The sequence below is a fragment of the Callorhinus ursinus genome, unplaced genomic scaffold (genome assembly GCF_003265705.2).
Source record: "Callorhinus ursinus isolate GAN/ISIS: 27379988/994484 unplaced genomic scaffold, GSC_fseal_2.0 scaffold29, whole genome shotgun sequence".
NCBI lineage: Eukaryota > Metazoa > Chordata > Mammalia > Carnivora > Otariidae > Callorhinus > Callorhinus ursinus.
This window is the reverse complement of record NW_027397091.1, coordinates 3,996,516-4,015,364: the sequence shown is the minus strand read 5'-3', so window position 1 is coordinate 4,015,364 and position 18,849 is coordinate 3,996,516. Positions and strand designations below refer to the sequence as shown.

The 18,849-nt window shown below is 44.2% G+C and overlaps 1 protein-coding gene across 1 annotated transcript; it reads right to left on the bottom strand.

The window, feature by feature from the left end:
- Window positions 1–5,090: 5,090 nt before the first annotated feature.
- Window positions 5,091–17,495, bottom strand: BMP2 (bone morphogenetic protein 2). The gene is made up of 3 exons (XM_025876220.2): window positions 16,336–17,495; window positions 14,804–15,153; window positions 5,091–7,081 (listed from the first exon to the last, which is right to left on the bottom strand). The coding sequence occupies exons 2-3, from the start codon at window positions 15,144–15,146 to the stop codon at window positions 6,237–6,239; spliced, it is 1,188 nt and encodes a 395-aa protein (XP_025732005.1). The 5' UTR covers window positions 15,147–15,153; window positions 16,336–17,495; the 3' UTR covers window positions 5,091–6,236.
- Window positions 17,496–18,849: the final 1,354 nt, after the last annotated feature.

Here is an 18,849-nt window from a genome sequence, read left to right as displayed (position 1 = left end):
GAGCAATTTACATGACTTTGATTTAAAATTAGGCTTTTAAGAATTTTTAGAAACATTTCCAATCCGGTCCACCAAAAAACCAAATGCAGCTCCTCAGAGACGGTGTTCTCCACAAAGCCTGGACGTTGCCTCAGAAAGCGATCTCTTCTCCACCTCTTTGCCCCACAACAATCAAAGTGGCTGGGAGCTGGAGCTCAGCTTTATTAGTGATTTAAAACACACCCTTGGAAACTAAGCTGGCTTTTTCTTGTCCATTCAGGTGGGAAGTGTGTTCCAGCAAACGGGAACAACACTTAAGATAGTTCTCAAGCAGATAATACCTTAAGAGCTCGACTTCAAAAAAAAATCTCCTACCGGCCAACTACCCAACAAAAGGAAGGGTAACCTGGTAAGAAAACTAAGCCTTCCATATTAAGACAAAGATAAAATAGTTCAGCCGCCAGGATTCGACATCTTTAAAAATGCCTTTTCAATCTTTAACTTGTGTCTGCTTGGTTGTCTAGCAACCAAGTGCAGACAAGAAACTCCACCCAAAACAAAGTGAAACAATACAGACACTTAACTTCATGAGTGTGTGCGCGTGTATGTTAAGATCCTCAGCATGCAAAGATAGAAACTTGCTTTCAGGCAATTAAAACAGAAAAAGTCCTGATTGTCGAGGGCAGGAAAGGAAGTCAGGAGTGAGTAAAAAGCAACTTGGAAATGCGTAATGCGGGATGAGGGTCTAGTTTCCACACACCGGGCTAAAGCAAGGTTTACACTCTTAAGTAGTAAAAACAAACCATTAAGCTAGGCCCAGCACTGTCAGGAAGTATAAAACAGTTCTTGAAACTTTGCAGTTACTATACAAAAGCTTTTCATAAACTCTGTTTCCTGATCTTCATTAAACGTTCACATCAAGTTGCCATGGGGCAATTAGCTTGCCTCCTGAAATCAATAAAAAATCAACAATTTGGAAATAGTTGTACAGTAAAATAGTTCAATAATTATTCTCTCATAGTGTTGTGGCCAAGTGGTTCCAGTGTAAATGCAGTCCAGATGAGATCCTGCTCCTTATGAGGGAAGCTTTGAGCAAATCGGTGGTTTGCAGAGAGATCTCCCCATCGGAGCGGACTGCAACAATAATGGACTCCTGGCCCTGCCTTGGAGTGAGGCCCAGGGCGAGGGGCAAACACAGCCCTGACGTGGGGGTTCGAGTCAGCATCTGGCATACTGCTCAAGCACCTCAGAGGGACTCCACTCAAAATGTAGAGACCTACATGAAATGATAAACCCAACAACAACAAGATACTAGGTGCCCTCCACTCAGCATATGGACTCGAGACAGGAGCAAATCAAAATGTTTCCTTTGGCTATATGGGGAAAAGATCTATGTGTATATGTGTGTGTGTATGTGTGTGTGTGTGTGTGTGTGTGTGTGTGTGTTAGGAACGTGTACAGATATACAGTGTATGTTGATATATTAATATATATATTATATATATATACACACACAAAGGGTGTTGGAGGTTAGGAATTCATTCATTCCAACATTTCCACAAATTCTCAAATCTGTGTTGCTTATAAGAAATCTTCATAGCAGGACGCTTGGGTGGCTCAGTTGGTTAAGCGACTGCCTTCGGCTCAGGTCATGATCCCAGAGTCCTAGGAGCCCCACATCGGGCTCCCGGCTCAGCGGGGAGCCTGCTTCTCCCTCTGACCCTCTCCCCTCTCATGCTGTTTCTCTCTTTCTCTCTCTCTCTCTCTCAAATAAATAAATAAATAAAATCTTTAAAAAAAGAAATCTTCATAGCAGTCCCCTAAAAAGTAAAAATGAAGTTGCTGAACACACAACCCTCATAGGACATTTTGCTGAAAAGGAGGCACCAACACGAAGTTTTTTCTTTGCTGACCCCCCCACCTCACAGGGAAATCAATTCCTTTTGCTTTTTCTAGCCTGAGCCCATTTACCTCAGTACCTTATTCATCATAAATTCCAATATCCATTAAATCAAACCTCAAATACCAGCCTGGGAAGCTTTATATCACCCTCTAGGCTCAGTGGTGTTCTACAGTGAACTTAGAACTTTAAAAAAAAAAAAATCAAGTATCATTTTTAGTATAAACAAATGCTTCAAATGTATGACATCTATTTGCTGCCTTCAAAGGGAAAACTTTTAACTCAGACGCTTGGCACTAAGATCACACGGGATCAACTCAGTGGACTGACTTAAGTGTTAAACTTTTTTAAAGTACGTTAAGGGCTTGCACCTGCTCCCCCATCCACATAGATGTACTGACACGTATTTGACTAAACTGACTGCGTACATGCCCAAGCAAGCAAGCAGAGCAGATTTTACAAGATAAGCAACCAAGTGTTTTCATGTCTGAGGGTGGCTAGAACACAAAATTGCCAGTCATCTTGTGGGGGAAAAGAATGCCTTTGAAAAAAATATGTAGAACATCATTTCAGATATGGTGAAATGTATTCAAATACCATCCTGTATACAGGTTTTGTTGTTTTTTTTCCCTTAAGTACTACTTCTTAGAGAGGGGCCTCAACTCAGTCCAACTTTCTGCTCTTGTGATTGAGAAGATAATTATCAGAACCTTGCTATTCAAAGTGTAGTCCATGGGCTAGTGCGTCTTAGAAATGCAGACTCTCGGGCCCCATCTCAGATTCATTGAAACAGAACCTATGTTAGAACATGATCTCAAGGGGTCTGTGTACACATCGATTTGCATTCCCCTTGAGGCAGTACTGGTGATTCATATGCACATTAAAATCTAAGATGTTTTCTTTAGAGCATTGGTCCCCCAAGTTAGGTAGGAGTTCACTTTGAAATTTGCAGAGCAGGGAGATAGTTTAAAACAACAACAACAACAACAACAACAACAACAACAACAAAACTCTGCCCTGGAGAATACCGTAAAGGCTATAATTTGTGTCAACAAAGTAGAGATGAAAAGGAAAACCATTTTACATGAGTGAAGCAGACTTGCGTTGTATCCATCTCATCCTACTCGCCCCCTAAACAAATAAACCAGGAAAGGAATAGGGCAATCTTGGTTCTTTGTAATTACCCATCTGTATCATACTTATTCTACACTTCAATTATTTATTGCAAGGCTATGTTCCTTTTGCCTTGTGACAGACTGGGCGCTGTGGCATCTAACATTCAGTGAACCAATATCTTAACATTAATGACTGCAGAAAAGAAACACACTCTTTAAGAAAGCACAAATGATTTCTCCACCTCCAGTAAAAAATTGAGGGAAAAGACATAGATCATTAAGATTATCTAGCGATAATCTTGGCCTCTTGAGGTACAATTCAAAGCAGCAATTGGAGTAGAAATTATGAAAAGATGGAAGTACAGATAAATTTGTAAACTTCCACCTTCCCCCTCCCCAATTTTGAAGGCAAAAAATGAAAAGAGCAATCTGGACCTGATGTACAGGTTAAAACCATGCCAGGGAGAGCACACAGCCCAAGACGAGCGCAAAAACACATGACACAATTTAATCAATTTTGAAAGGTGATCCTCCAAAATTCAGAAACTAATACATTTTTTTTAAAGCCAACTCTAAAAGGATTCAAAGATTCCTACAGAATAACCGCTGAAGATTCAGAAGATTCAGTGTCACGGAGTTAGTTATGACACTTTTTCTCAGAATGGAGAGTGTGAGCCGAAACATCTGTGAGAATGTAGAATGTATGTAAGAATATTCTGTTTCTCAAATGAGCTGCCAAGGTCAGAGTCCTCAACTATTACAAAATCTCTGAGACTAAACTGAAGCTGAAAATACCTCCATGTATACATATGTAATATATATCACATATCTTCATAGGTTTTTATACAAATTACGTATATGTGTATATATTTACATGTTTGTGTATAGTTTATATACACACATATAAAACATGCAAGAGAACACATTTGAGTTGATATCACTGAAAACCATTTTAACAAAATCAGAACCAATGAAGCAGAAAAATCAAAAGAATGGGTTGAATTGCCAAATGGATGGAAATTCTTGTGCTATAATCTAACGCTCTCATCTAGAGTGTTTGGAGATGAGAAAACATGGGTTATTTATTATTTAAGATGTTAAAACAGTGCAGTCTGTCCCCCACCTCCATGCCAAGTGTGGGTGAAGGGTGGCTGGAGGACAGAGATCATCCTGCCCTCCAAAGTTAGTTCTAACATGATTGACTCTCACCTATGCAAGAGCAACGGGGATAGGCATGAAAGAGAATAGAAAGACTTTTAAAGCGGAAGGAGTAAAAGATAACTAGTGTTAATTCAAAAACACAGTCTACCTACTCTCAAGGCAAGGGTTAAATCTATCGCAATCAAAATGTAACTACATTCATGGTCATCACAAGTTAATTCCAGGGGAGAACCTGATTATAAAAGTCTGTTCCTTGACGAGCACACTCTTTTTTTCAGCCAGTTCCAAGGCAAGGCTAGGGAAGATTAGAACTAGGCCTCATCAATCACAGCAGGATCAGAGGCAACACAGAGTCCTAGACGTTGACCTAAAACACTTCCAATAAAATAGTGGGGAGTTGTGGGTTGCCTGGCTGTACAGACATACCCACCGAACCCTTCTGTGGGTCTGATTTCGACACAGAGCACAGAGGCCCCGCCGCTGCAAGAGTTCACACTGAATGGCCTAATTTGACTTCGTTCTGCTTGGGCTTCTGTCCAATTGGCAGATGTCCTTGTAGAAGCTGATCTTAGACACTTTCCCTTTCTAATTTTTTGGCACCATTGCCTCTGTTGCATGGGATATCATCTCTGAAACTTTATCTTGGGTTTCCCAGGTTTTGCTTATTTTGGAGCTTTGGTTTGCTCTTAAATCTTTCTCCTAAATCATGAGCCCCAAAGAGGGTCGCGTGAAATACTAAATCGTGGCTAATTCCTTTGAGGCAAATATCAATTATCAAGTGACTTGCTCGCACATTTCCAACCATTCCTTGCCTTTTCCCCACCCCCCTCCAAAACAAGTAACTTCAGAAGCAAAAAGGAAAACACGAGGTAATCATCATGAATGCTGTACAAATGCACCATTTTCTCTTACAGGTTGGACTTTATAGAATGAAATGCCAGGGCTCTGATATTTATTATCTGAAAGAGATTTGACATTTGGAGAAATGTGTTCACATAACCTTGGAAAGAAAAACAAGCTGATCCCACAGAGAAGAGGAGGTGGGCAGAAAACATGATGGGCACAATTTTGCTGTGTGTTGGGCAAAGTCAGAAAACTGGGTCCTTCTGAGCATAAAGAGCTCCCAGATGAGGTAACAGTTAAATACAAATCAATTTCCAGCTCTTCATGAGAGCCACTACATATCAATTTTAAATATACATGACCACAATATTAATAATGAAGAAATCTTATGTTTTATTTAATACTTTGGCCAGACCAGCCCCTTTGAAGGGATCACTAGTTTAGGAAAGAAGAACAACAAACCATCATTCACTTTCCTGCAGGTTTATCATTTTCCTAATTATTTCTATTGGTCCTGCTTTATTCTTTCTGCAAATTAAGGGGTAGGGGAGTGTTTCTAAATTAGATCAGCAATTTCTGGTTCTTATCCAAATATTCTACCTAATAAGGACGTAAGTTCTCATGGATTGGACAACCACTCTGCAACATTCCTGAGAATTGAATAATATAATAATCTTGAAAGTCAGCAGAGTGGATTATCCACTTTTTTTTCTGGACTTGAACTTGTGACCTTAACAGTAGCACTGCAAAAAAGCAAATGTGCTAAGCACTTTGCCGGAGTAACCTTCCATGTAGACTTTTCATCTTAAATACACACAACTGAAAACAACTACAATTTTTGGAAAATTATGTACAAACCCAATACTTCTTTTGATTACATATAAATACAAATTAGCTATCTTTCCTAAAAAGTGGTTATAATAGTAAATAAATACAAAATAAATCTGACCATTATACTTCATGTGCTGGGGTTGAACCCATATAAAATGTACAACTAAATACACTTTAAAATCTTTAAGGAATAATTCTCTGATTAAAATATTTGTTTTCCCAACTTCTTTTTGTAGATATAAATATATTTTCAAAATAACTGTTTTTTTTTTCTCCATTCCATTCCATAAATAAAGTCTTCATTGGGAAATATTAAAGTGTCAACTTGGTTTTTTTTTTTGCTTTTTTTTTTTTTTGCTTTTTTCTAAAATATATATATATTTATTTATTTATTTCATTTTGCTGTGCTAACGACACCCACAACCCTCCACAACCATGTCCTGATAGTTCTTTAATACGACCTTTTCGTTTTCATCAAGGTACAGCATGGAGATAGCACTGAGTTCCGTTGGTACACAGCACGCCTTGGGAATCTTAGAATTAACGGAGTTGACCAACGTCTGAACAATGGCATGATTAGTGGAGTTCAGGTGATCTGCCAGGGGAAAAGGGCATTCCCCATGACAATAAAAGGCGTGGTACCCCGGGGGTGCTACGATCCAGTCATTCCACCCCACATCACTGAAGTCCACGTACAAAGGGTGTCTCTTACAGCTGGACTTAAGGCGTTTGCGCTGTTTGTGTTTTGCTTGGCGCTTTTCTCTTTTGTGGAGGGGGTGTCCTTTCCCATCGTGGCCAAACGTTACTAACAGTGGCCTGATCTGTGACCAGCTGTGCTCATCTTGGTGCAAAGACCTGCTAATCCTGACGTGTCTCTTGGAGACACCTTGGTTCTCCTCCAAGTGGGTCACTTCCACCACAAATCCGTGGTTGGCGAGGCCCTGTGCCGTCCACCTCATCACAGCAGGGGTGACATCAAAGCTCTCCCACCTGCTTGTGTTCTGATTCACCAACCTAGTGTCCAAAAGTCTGGTCACGGGGAACTTCAAGTTGGCTGCCGCAGGTTTAATAATTTCATAAATATTAATTCGGTGATGGAAACTGCTATTGTTTTCCAAAGTTTCCTGCATCTGTTCCCGAAAAACCTGAAGTTCTGCTGAGGTGATAAACTCGTCGGTAGGGATAGAAGTTAAATTAAAGAAGAACCTCCGGGTTGTTTTTCCACTCATTTCTGGCAGTTCTTCCAAAGATTCTAATTTGACATAAAAACAGGTGGAAAAGAAAAAGAAAAAAACCATTCAGTAAAGTAAGTAATGACAATCTGATGATATATGAGAATTTGTAAACCTCATTTCAGGGTTTGATTTAACCCATGTAAAAGTCTGCAACTAGAAAATAAAAACTTCCCCTTCAGATAAAAAGAAAGCCTCCCTTTTCTGTACATTTATGTCGACATGCAGACCATGAAGCAAAACTTCACAATTTGTTGTTAGGTTTTTTTGTTTTGTTTTGTTTTGTTTTTCATTGTGACGTTTTTAGTCCCATACATGAATACTGCTTCCAGGTGGCTATAATAATGGGGAAAACACTGAAGCATTTCTTTGGAAGTCACAGACTTTAGGGCAAAAAAAAAAAGTCAGCACTATAGTTAGTAGAGGTCTAATGAGTGAGGATTTGAGGAAATTATTGCATTTCTTAAAAAGAAAAAGGCTTTAATGTCAATCCCTTAAACAGTATTCTAAAACATTACTCTGCAATTTAGATGATTTACAAATCTCAATATACAGATTTCAGTTTCCTAATTAAAGAGTCTGAAACTCAACATCAACGATGACATTTTGCAAAGCACACCCTACTATTTTATTCCAAGTCCAGAGACAAAGGCATTTACAGGGATCGACTTCTTTGGAAGCGTAAGGGTGGTACTAAGATACCGTAGTAATTAAGGCCAGACAATTTCAAAAGAAGGAACTTCCTAACTGTTGTCTTGTTCTCTCACCTCCTTATGACCTCAAAAACCAAATTTCGTGGTAGATAGTTTTGTAAGAAAAAAAAAAATGACTCTCTTCAATTCCTTTGTCCTTAAAAAAAAAAAAAACCATATTAAAAACACACACCTACCAAATAGACCCAAAACCAAAAAAATTATGAAAATTTATAAAAATACCATCATGAGATTCATAAGGGATAATTTCACCATACTACTACAGAATAAACATTCTGTATCTAGTATCATCACTTCAAAATAAACCATTTAAGTGGGCTATGCATAAAAGCTCTTTCTGATTTGATTCCTGAATTTAAATTTTAAAACTTAAATTTAAATATAGGAAACTATATTAATTTTATGGTTGTATTTCCCCTCCGTCAAGCAGCTATAAGTTGTTCAGAGAATGTAGATAGCAAAGGAGAATTACTTAAGATCACTCAACTCAGAGGTTTTACTTGTATAAACCTTCATCATCAAAGCACCAGTCATGACTGCAAGCTAAGTGGAAGTGCCAAGTTCAAGAGGGACAGTTTACACCAAATCATGGAGTAATGCTTTAAGGGGATGCTTCTCAAACTTCAATCTTCATACAAAACACCTAAGACACCTTAAGTCTTTAAATGCAGATTCTGATTCAGTGGGCCTGGAGTAGGACTTGAGATTCAGCATTTCCAGCAAGCTCCCCAGGTGAGTCGATGCTAGGAGCTCACAGATTGCCCTTACAGGGTCAAGGTTTTAAAGGATGCTTTTCACATTCAAATGTAAATTCCAGGAGCATATTTTAAAGTGATTCTTGCCAAATAATACAAAAAGGAGGAGAAGAAACAGTAGTGTCAGCCAAGGAATAAGAAGTGAGTCCTTGGGTGGACAGCCAGGGACTCAGAACAGAAAGATCTTCCAAAGCTCATATGCTTGGGACAGGGAGAGTATTAGGCCAAGAAGTAAACCCTCCATGGTCCCCTCACGCCTGCTACTCTACACCTGTTGGGAATACCTTTTGGGAGCTATTCACACTCTAAGCTAATGGTACTTTAGGCCAGGCACTATTTTTATTTTTTGTTTTATTTTATTTAAATTCAATTAATTAACATCTAGTGTATTATTAGTTTCAGAGGTAGAGGTCAGTGATTCACCAGTTGCATACAACACCCAGTGCTCATTCCATCATGAGCCCTCCTTAATGCCCATCACCCAGTTTCCCCATCCCCCCACCCTCCTCCCCTCCAGCAACCCTCAGTTTGTTTCTTATAGTTAAGAGTCTCATGGTTTGTCTCCCTCTCTGATTTTGTCTTATTTTATTTTTAAAATAATTCTCCAACCAATCAGAGCAGGGCTCTCCTCAATGGCTCCAACAAGTATCAAGGATTGTGTTTAGCTCCTTCTTTTCTTTCCTCCCTGTAATTCAGGGGCCTTCTAATGTTTCCACTGAAGGTGTTCTTTTAGCAGAGAAGCCAACAGATACCAAAGAAAAATAAAATCAGCAGTGTCCCCCAGATGTAATGACATAAAGCCAGATCTGGCTTGAACTACTGACTTCTCTGATAGCAGCACACCTAAGAACACTCTTTTCTTTTAAAGAGGGGGGGAGGAAAGGCAAATTATCCAGGGCATTTACTGAACAGCTGTATTAATAAGGTGCCCAGAGAAATCACAATTGCAACAAAAACTGATTCCAAATCCATAAATGAAAAAGAAAGAAGTTATGAACACATACAGACATGAGCACACACAGACACAAGGGGACAACACACACACACACACACACACACACACACACAAGCAGCCAGAGGATGATAATGGACACTCACCAAGAGCAGCATGAAATACAGGTAAAATGAGTAAAGATGGGTATAAAAAAGGCATAAAATAGAATGACCTTCCAGAAGATAAATCTAAGACTGAAGTGAATCATATAAAATTGTCACTATTTGACTAGACTTGACATGTTAAAAAAAAACAGCAATTTCATGTACTTCAAAATCTCACAAAGTTAAGCAGCAGAGAGGATAATCACTTAGCAACTAACTTCGCAAAGGGAAGAACTGCACTATTAAACAGTAAGTAAAGTGAAGACCTTTCCCTGACTTCCCAGCTTCATTAAGAACCTCTATTTGTCCTTAATACAAAGGACTCCGGTGACACCCCTGTGGACGCAGGTCACAGAGGTAAGTCAGACAACTCCAAACCCAGTAAAAAACTGCTCAAGTTTGGGACACCTACCACCACTTCCTTTGATCTGCAAGGAATGAATTTCTTCTTAAGGGAAGAAAAATCAAAACCTATTTGAAGTAAGTAAAGAAAAAAGAGCTGCACATCATCACACCACACCTGGGGATTCTGAAAATATAGAGCATTTACCTAAGCAGATAATGTATGCTCTTTTAGAGGCTTATATAGTTATTAATTCTCTGTAAATAACCCTTTTGAATAAGCTGAACTGATCAAGGGATTTGGGTATTCCAGCCTGTTTTAGACCTGCGTTCTTGAACCTCTAAGTCCTTATGCAAACAGATGGAGCTATGTTGCAGAAATGTGGGGAAGTAAAGAAAAATAAGGCACCAGTGACATTTGACCTCTCCTCCAAAAATGAAGTTCTAATTTAATCATCTACACTCTGTCAATTACTCATCTACATCCAAATAATACAAAAGATGAGGCTGAATTCCCTCAGCCAGCCTGGGTTCACTCTGGCCTCCTCTTCCCTAGACAAGTGGGGGAACTGGTCATTAGAGAAAGAAATCATCAGGATAACGCATCTAGCATGCTGGAGGCTTCTTTGTGCCCCGTCTGGCACTAAGATCTTTACAGGAATCATCTCACAACAAACTGTTTAGGTAGGGACTCTTATTATCTCCATTTTGGAAATGAAATTGTTGGAGCTCAGAGAGGTATGTGACTTTCCTAAGGTCACAGAACTAATAAATGAAGAGCAGATCTATGAACGTGAGTCTACTGCAGTTCCCAAGTTTCTGGCCACTAGGCGCCACTACCTAACACGGGGGAGGAGTCAAAATCTCAAGCAAGGGGCGCCTGGGTGGCTCAGTTGGTTAAAGGGTCTGCCTTCAGCTCAGGTCATGATCTCCAGGTCCTGGGATCCCTCACTTTGGGCTTTCTGGTCAGCAGGGAGTCTGCTTCTCCTTCTCCCCCTCCCCCTACTCATTCTCTCATTCTCTCTCTCTCTCTCTCTCTCTCTCAAATAAATAAAGTCTTAAACAAACATACAAACAAACTCAAGTAAATGTCAAAACCATTAGGGGCACATTTATATTTGCTACAGTAATAACCACAGTGTGAGTTCTTTCCCAACCAAAAGGATAGAAATATACTATCACCCACGTATGGTGGGGAGAAGACACAACTAAAGAGTAAGAGGGTACAGTGGCAAGGCCCCCTGGGACATGCAGATCTTGTCCGAAACCACTGATATCTTGCAGCTGCCTTTCTGTCCTCAAGAATGGTGAGTTTTAGCAGAAAAGGGAATTCTCGTTATGTTTTGAGAATTTTGCAACACTCTTTGGACCAAAAATGGCCATTAAGACAAAAACAACAAAAACCTGGAGGATGCTATAGCAAATCAGTAAGACTGGAAATCACTGCCCTGAAATGAATTGAAAGTAGCTGAGAATAAGAAACAGTATTTTCTAGTCTATAAAATAATGGCTAGAGAATTAATATTATCAAGGAGAAAAGATATATAAAATAGGAAGATTAAAAGGAAACGGGTTTGGTTTTGTTTTTTTTAAGAAAAGACAACAAAAGATATGGCAACTAAAGCAAAAGTACTGTCATCCTCACAAACCCTGATCCAGCTTCTGCCCACCCTTAGCTCCAACACCTTTGGAATGACTATGTGCCCTTTTACCATCCTTTGACCTAACTTAGTGAAACACACAATGGACAAGTCTAAAAAAAAGACAAAATAGCTCAATGAGAACGATACAGAGAAACCACCAAAAGAGTGGAGGACAGAAAATATTAGTCCAAGAACAATCGTTGGGCACCAAAGCTTCAACCTCCAAAGGCTTCCAAAGAGAATGCCTGTTCTACCTGATGGGGCCCTTCTTAAGGACACTGAACTACCTGGGGATACTAGAGAAGCGCATCAGGTAAGTATTGCTCTGGGGGGGCGTGTATGTCCAAATCCTTTGCTTACACTGGGCATTTGTGATACAAGTTCTCAAGCTCATAGGGCAGCCGCTGCTTCTTGAACTCTCCTATTATACGGATATTTTCATGATAATTACATTTGTGGGAAAAGGGTTAATCTCTCTTCAAAGGCTTTAGTCATGGAGGCAAATAAATTCCATTGTTTCATACAAAAAGAAGACTGTGTCCTTCAGAGTCTGGAGAGCAAGCACATGGTCCTTCTATATTCCACTCTGACGGGAAAGCATAAAGACTTTTTGCAGTGCCAATGAAGTCCACCAATTTCAATGTGTTTTTAACTACAGCAAAGCAAAGAACAATATTTCCAGTTGAAGAAGTGATTTTTCTGTCCTCAGTGGCAGTTGAGAAAGGTCTATGTGGCCAAAGAACTTTTTAATGACTGAAAACAAATTGTTGCAGTACTTGGGTCCTCCTGAGTGAAAAGTATTATACACAGGACTAAGCAAAGTTTAATAGGAGAAATGACAACTGATAATTTTGTTTCAGATTGCCTACCATGTGGTCCCATTATCTTCATACAGCGGTTGATATCTGATACCCATGGTATCTCTGGTCTTATATTTCACCAAATCACCAGAACCCACCCACAAATAAAACCAACAGGTAATTCTTGGAATCAGGCCTTTAGTCCTCTACCAAATAAATGCCCGTTAAGGTTGCATGAGCCAAGTTCTGCTCTTAAGCCAGATGCCTTAATCACATGGTTTATTAAAAGATTTTTAGTGCCATACATGGCACAGGGTATTTATAAAAACCAAATCCTGGGTTCCACAAAAATGAAATGGTCTTCGAAAAATGCATTATGTGGCCTAACAATGATACACTAGTCATAACAAGAAAAGAAATGGATTTGATGAAATTTGAGGGAAAAAATTACATGGCTTTTCTCTATCATGTAACTGCATTAAGATCTGACATTACTCTTAAGTTGACTGGAAGCAGGTCGATAACTTCCATACTATTTTGCACATAACATTTATACTTTTAAAATGATAAATTCTGACTTATAAACTCAAACATGTTATTTAAGTTAAAATAACACTCAATTTGTAGCCTCTTTAGTTTTGATCAAGCCACTTCTAGAGGAAGAAGGAGAAATACACAGACTTCACTGATAGAACCCTCATGCAACTGAATGTTTTAGGCGTCAAATGACCTAAATGTTCCTCCTTTTAAGTTAGAAGAGACACACAGTACCTTCCTGGCCTTAAAAATAGTTAAGAGTGGTTCCAGGCTAAACTTCCAGGAGAGGTGACTGAAATAGCTACTCTCGCTACTTTTCTATGCAGAAAAACAATTCTCATCAGCATCAGCTGAGAATGATGAGCTGCATCTATAATCATCCCAAGGTTATGTTGACAGAACATAGAGGAGTGAAAACATTTCTACATATGACAACAGACAACTTCTGCTTTCAGTGAATAAATCCTGAAGGAGTAGAATGATATCTTAGATCCTTTCCCACTGGATGTCTACTGCAAAAAGCACCTCACTTGGAAATGTGCTGGAAAATGATGGATTATGATAAATGGATTATCAGTTCAGTGTCCCCTTCACAGGGTACAGCTGCTTTGATAAAGAAGTACCTTTTGTTATGCAACCTGCCTTTGGGACTTCTTTCCAATACCCAGTACTGTTCTCACAAGTGTAGCCATCCTTCACACTGGGAGAAAGTGCCTGGCTGTAACATTTCGTATTTGTTTATATCAGAGCATAGATTTCTACTTGAAATTTACTACCTCAAGGCAAGGCAAGAAAAGGGGAACTTTACTGCCAATTCCCCAATAACCTACAAGAGGTTGTTCTGTGACATACAGCTTTGGACCTTTCTCTAGAACTTGATGAAACCCATGCTCTATTTGGAATGTATTAAAAGCCAAAGGAGAATTTAAAAGTGTAGGAAAAAACTAAACTGGAACGTATTTTTGACTAATTGATCCAAGAACTTAGGTACAAAAGATGTCAATAGCTTCTCTCAGACATTTCAAATCCACTAAATGCTTTTCTGATGAAACAAGCAGAAATCTCCTACCTTAGGAAAACCACATTCAGTATCATAAAAGAAAAAAAAATCCACATTTCAATGCTCATAAAAAGAAAAAAAAAACAGGCAGCTACTGCAAAAGCTTTTATCTGAAGGCTTGCCTTGTCTCTACTAGGGAGTTCATCTCAGATTTAAGTACAAAACAAGAAGTCATTGTGGAAACAATAAGATTGATTGTGGAATTGATCTCCCACGGGGATTATTTAGGGATTCGAAATCGTCCAAACCAGGCCCAGATCAACTGTAAATTAGAAAGACTTTGGGGCCCCAGGCTTTTGATTTTTCAACAGTACCTCTGAAAATTCTGCCCTTGGCTGTGTCTAGCCTGAAACCCTAGCTTAAGCAGGAGAAGCAGACTTACAGGGTAAGGGCTTCCAAACAGACGTAAAGAGATCCCAATCTGCCCCCCTCCTTTTCATCCCTCCCCTAGGAAATTCTTGCACGTTTAGCTGACTAGGGGCATGCCTTTTGCCCGCATCTTCCCCATCACTTGACTTCTCTCCAGTTCCTGGAGGAGGAGTCGCTCTTCTGGCTGCAAGCCAGGAAAAGGGTGCGGATTTACCAAAGGGGAATCCCTGGCTCCCGCGCCACACAGGCAGTGCGTTAAAGCCAGGTTCGGAAACGTTCTTTCAAAGGCAAGAATGGAAACGTCTGCGGCGGCGCCCAGGCCAAGCTGCCTTTCCAGGGATGCTAGCAGTCGGCCCACGGTGGGGAGCTTTTGGAGGTGACTCTCCGCCCGCATCTCCGTCCCCGCTCTCTGCTCCACAACTCACCTTCGTGGTGGAAGCTGCGCACGGTGTTGGCGAGGCTGGCCGCCCGCTCCAGCCGGTGGTCCGGGGCGGGCGCGCCCGGCTGGCCCGAGTGCCGGCGGTACAGGTCCAGCATGTAGGGGGGCACCACGGCGTCCCTGCTGGGGGTGGGTCTCCGCTTCAGGCCGAACATGCTGAGCAGCCGCAACTCGAACTCGCTCAGGACTTCGTCCGAGGGCTGGGACGAGGAGCGGCCAGTGGATGCCGCGATCTTCCTCCGGCCCAGCTCGGGAATGAGACCGGCCGCGCCGCCCAGGAGGACCTGGGGAAGCAGCAACGCTAGAAGACAGCGGGTCCCGGCCACCATGGTCGACCTGCGGACAGGGCCGACGTGAGTCACCGCGTTCCCCGCCCAACCCTCTCCCCTTCCACCCCCGCGTCCCCCGGCTCCCGCTCGGTCCGTTGCCGCCTCCTCCAGGGTGCCCACCTGGTTTGCAGTACTCGAGGGGATACTTCAAAGGAGCTGAAGCTCGAACGTTTGGGAGAATGGAAAGCCCCTAGTTCCTGAGCCCGAAGGCTTTTCCCCTTCCATCTCACTCTCATCTGAGACGATTTGCACACAGGCACACACACCCCACCAGCGTCAACTGTCACCTTTTTTCTGTGACACTCGCGCTGACAGCCTGTGCAGGGAACTTGGGGAAACCACCGCTTGGTCTGACACCTCTCCTCCGTTCCCCACAAACCCAAACACATTGCCCAGCGCTCGCTTGCATATAAACACGCACGAATGGTGCATGTGACTTCCTTACAGGCACTGTATAGAACTTCCTGATACACGCGCGCGCATACACACACACACACAGTCTATAACTTCCAGACCCAGTAAACTCAAGGCCACAACTTCCGAAGCCACTTGCAACTTGTGGCCCACACCTAAGTGTGACTCAGAGGTGTCAAGACAGGCCACTCCGACCCCGAACCCCCCACTCCCATGCAGTCAAGATACACACGTATATTCCTCAAATTACGTAAACAACCAGTATCTGTTAATTCACGTGTCAATAGAAGGTGGTATTGAAGTCCTGCCCCCCTTGCATTCCTGGAAACAAACAGGGAGAACCCCAACTTCTAGTATTTTCCTAAATGGGACTTGGCTCTGAGTAGAGAGCAGGTCTTTCTGAGAAACTTGAAGGGTGAAAGATGGCCATGGTTAAGGCGTAAAGGTTGGCAACTAACGGGTGAAATCCAGGGGCCACCCTCCCGAAGGGATTCGACTTTTTTTTTTTTAATCATCTAAGTGTTAACAGCCCTAATAAAATACTGAAGAGAGGGAAGGGAGGAGGGGCAGAAGAGTGAGAGCCAGGAGGGCCAGGCTGACGGTCGCCGGGGGCGGTCGGATGGGGACATACCCGCAGGGGCTCGGCAGCACGTGGACCTGGAGGGGGGTCTGTTTACGTCTGGCCAGGCACGGCCCCAGGACCGGCTCAGCGGCAGCGGCCGCCCGGGCCCCGCGCCTAACCCCCCAGTGTCAGCCCGGGGCCCACGTCCTCTACCTTTAGGAGACCGCAGACCGTCTAAGAAGCACGCGGGGACACGTCCATTGAAAGAGCCTCCACATGGAAAAAGCTCTGGTCCAAGGACCTGGCGCAGGGACCGGGTTCCCTTCCTTTGCCTCCTCCTCCTCCCGGGTGCCGGCGGGGCCGTCCTTCTCCTCACGCAGGGAACGGCGTCTCGGGGTCTGGCCCAGCGGAGGAGTGGAGGGGCGCGGGGTCCGGAGGCGGCGAGGCTGGGTCCGTTGGGGCAAAGGCACCGGCGCGAAGTGGGGAGCGCAAGCTATTCTCCCTGCAAGTTCAAGAAGTCTCCGGCCAAGTGCTGACACACAACAACAGCGAGCAGGGGGAGGAGTGCGGGGCAGGGAAGGGAAGGGAGAAAGGAAAAGCTGGTGCTGTCGTTGTCCTTAGGAACCAGCGCCCGCGGGACGCGTGGCCCCGCGTGGGGCCGGCTGCGGGACTCGGGGGGCGAGGGTCGGGCGCTCCGCGCTAGCTCCGCCGCGGCCCATGGCTCGGGGCAGCCATCCTGGGAGACGCCGGGTCCGGGGAAGGGCGCAGCGGCGATCTCGGTGCCGGGCGAGTTGCCCCCCCGCATCACTCTGCCTTACTCCAGCGCACCCCCATTAGCGCTCGCCAGCTGAAACCCCCGCGGCTCCGGCGCTCCGGCGTCCTCGGGCGCATTCTCCGGCGAGTCGAGCCGAGTCCCGGGCCGCCGAGGCGGGTGGCCGCGCTCTTCCCTCCCTCTTCTAGCCCCCGGGCCAAGCTGCGGTGCGCTTTGTGGCCAGCCTGGGGTCCGCTCACACGTCGACCGCCGTGTCGCTGGCCCCCGAGCTTCGGCAGTAGGTGATCGGCATCGCGGCGCTCAGGCTCGGCTCCCGGCTCCCCGGCGCTCTGCGCGCCGGTCCTCGGCTCTGGCGCGGCCCGGGCAGCCGAGGCCACGGCGCAGTGGCGCGCACGGCCGGGCGCTCCAGCCCGCGCGAGGTCTGCGGCGCGCTGGTGCCTCGGAGCCCCCCGTAATCCGCGAAGCGCTGGCCGCGAGGTCGTTCGGGTCGGCGGCGGAGCCTGTGGCGGCTGATGTCCGGCGGCGGCTGCCAATCCCCGGCGGGGTGTGGGAAGCGGAGCGGCGGGCGCAGCGCAAGCCGGGCGCAGCGCGGCGGGGCGAGGACTCCGGCGGCGACGGCGGCGGCGGCGGCGGCGCCGTGGCGCGGCGCTCGCGGCTTTTAAAGGGGACGCAGCCTGCAGTCTCCCTCTCCGCGGAGGCCGAACACCTCCCCCTCGGTGGCGCGGCTCGCCGGGGATCCCCGAGCGGGCGGGAGCGGCGCGCAGGGGTGTGGACGGCGCGCCGGGGCAGCCGCGGCGGGGTGGGGCCGAGGGCGGGGACGCGTGGCCGCCGAGGGGGGCGCTCGCGCATCCAGCCCCTGCCCTCAAAGGGGAGAGCGACTGGAGCGCGGGACCCTCTCCGGGACTGCGGGGGCGAAATTGAGAACGCGGGGTCGAGCCTTTATTTCCCACCCGGCCCGTTATTCAACTTTCAGTTTGAAGTTTTTCAGTACTAGACGATGAAAAAAAGACGACGACGACCTCAACCAAGTTACAAGGCATCTTGGCATAGGCTTGGGTAGACTCTTCTGTTTCCCCAGAGAAGAAGAATTAACAGGAAACTAGAGATTGCAAAGTAGGTGTCATTTAAACTTTAACCCACACAGATATATGTATATACATATGTAAACGCATGAGTACGCATTTACATTTATCTATGTATATATTTATGTGTATGTAAATGCACTATTTTATTCAGGTAAATGTACAATATACAAAAATATTCATGTGTGTCTCTATCAATATATCCATGTATGTAAATATATGCTAACGAAAGCACATTTCTATAAATACACGTCTATATATCTACATCTGTGAGTTGGATGGGGGTCCTGCCCTACATGATACTCGCAACGTTGACTCCTGCGTGTGTGGCAGTCTGAAGAGAGGATGATATTATTTCTTTTTATGGTAGCCATCACTTCCTGCTTTGTGATATTTATCTTGCCCAGCTCAGGGGCAGGCGATTAGCAGCTCAGAGGAAGGTAAAGTAATGCACAGTGTGAACCAAGCGTACAAGACCTTAGAAGCTTCTGACCCATCAGGCCCCAGCAGCACGTAGATGACATGTGATCAAGTCACTTGTCTTCCTCAGCTGAATATTCCCCAAATCTGCCGCACCATGGCATTTCGAGGTGAAGGCTTTCTGTCCCTCCCAGGATTCCAGCACCCTCCATGCCTAACACAACCAACCAGGTTGCCCAATGGATCCCAGAAGCCAAAGGCAGAAAATTTTTGGAAAAGACCAGATCAGCAAAATCAAGTTTGTCTGCACAGAACCTCCAGCCTGCAAAGCAGAAAAAGCCTGAAGCTGGAGCTCATAACAGCGTATTATCCATGTGTATTATTTTTTCAGTTGGGAAGCTAAAATAATTCTAGGTTCTGCTCACGTAAATCGGATTAGCAACCCACAGAGGG

What these genes read in the sequence shown, in the direction of transcription:
- BMP2 (XM_025876220.2), bottom strand. Translation starts at nt 15,146, where the DNA reads ATGGTGGCCGGGACCCGCTGTCTTCTAGCGTTGCTGCTTCCCCAGGTC. An exon ending in GCGCAGCTTCCACCACGAAG is followed by an intron (nt 7,082 to 14,803) that starts GTGAGTTGTGGA and finishes ATGTCAAATTAG; the next exon opens with AATCTTTGGAAGAACTGCCA.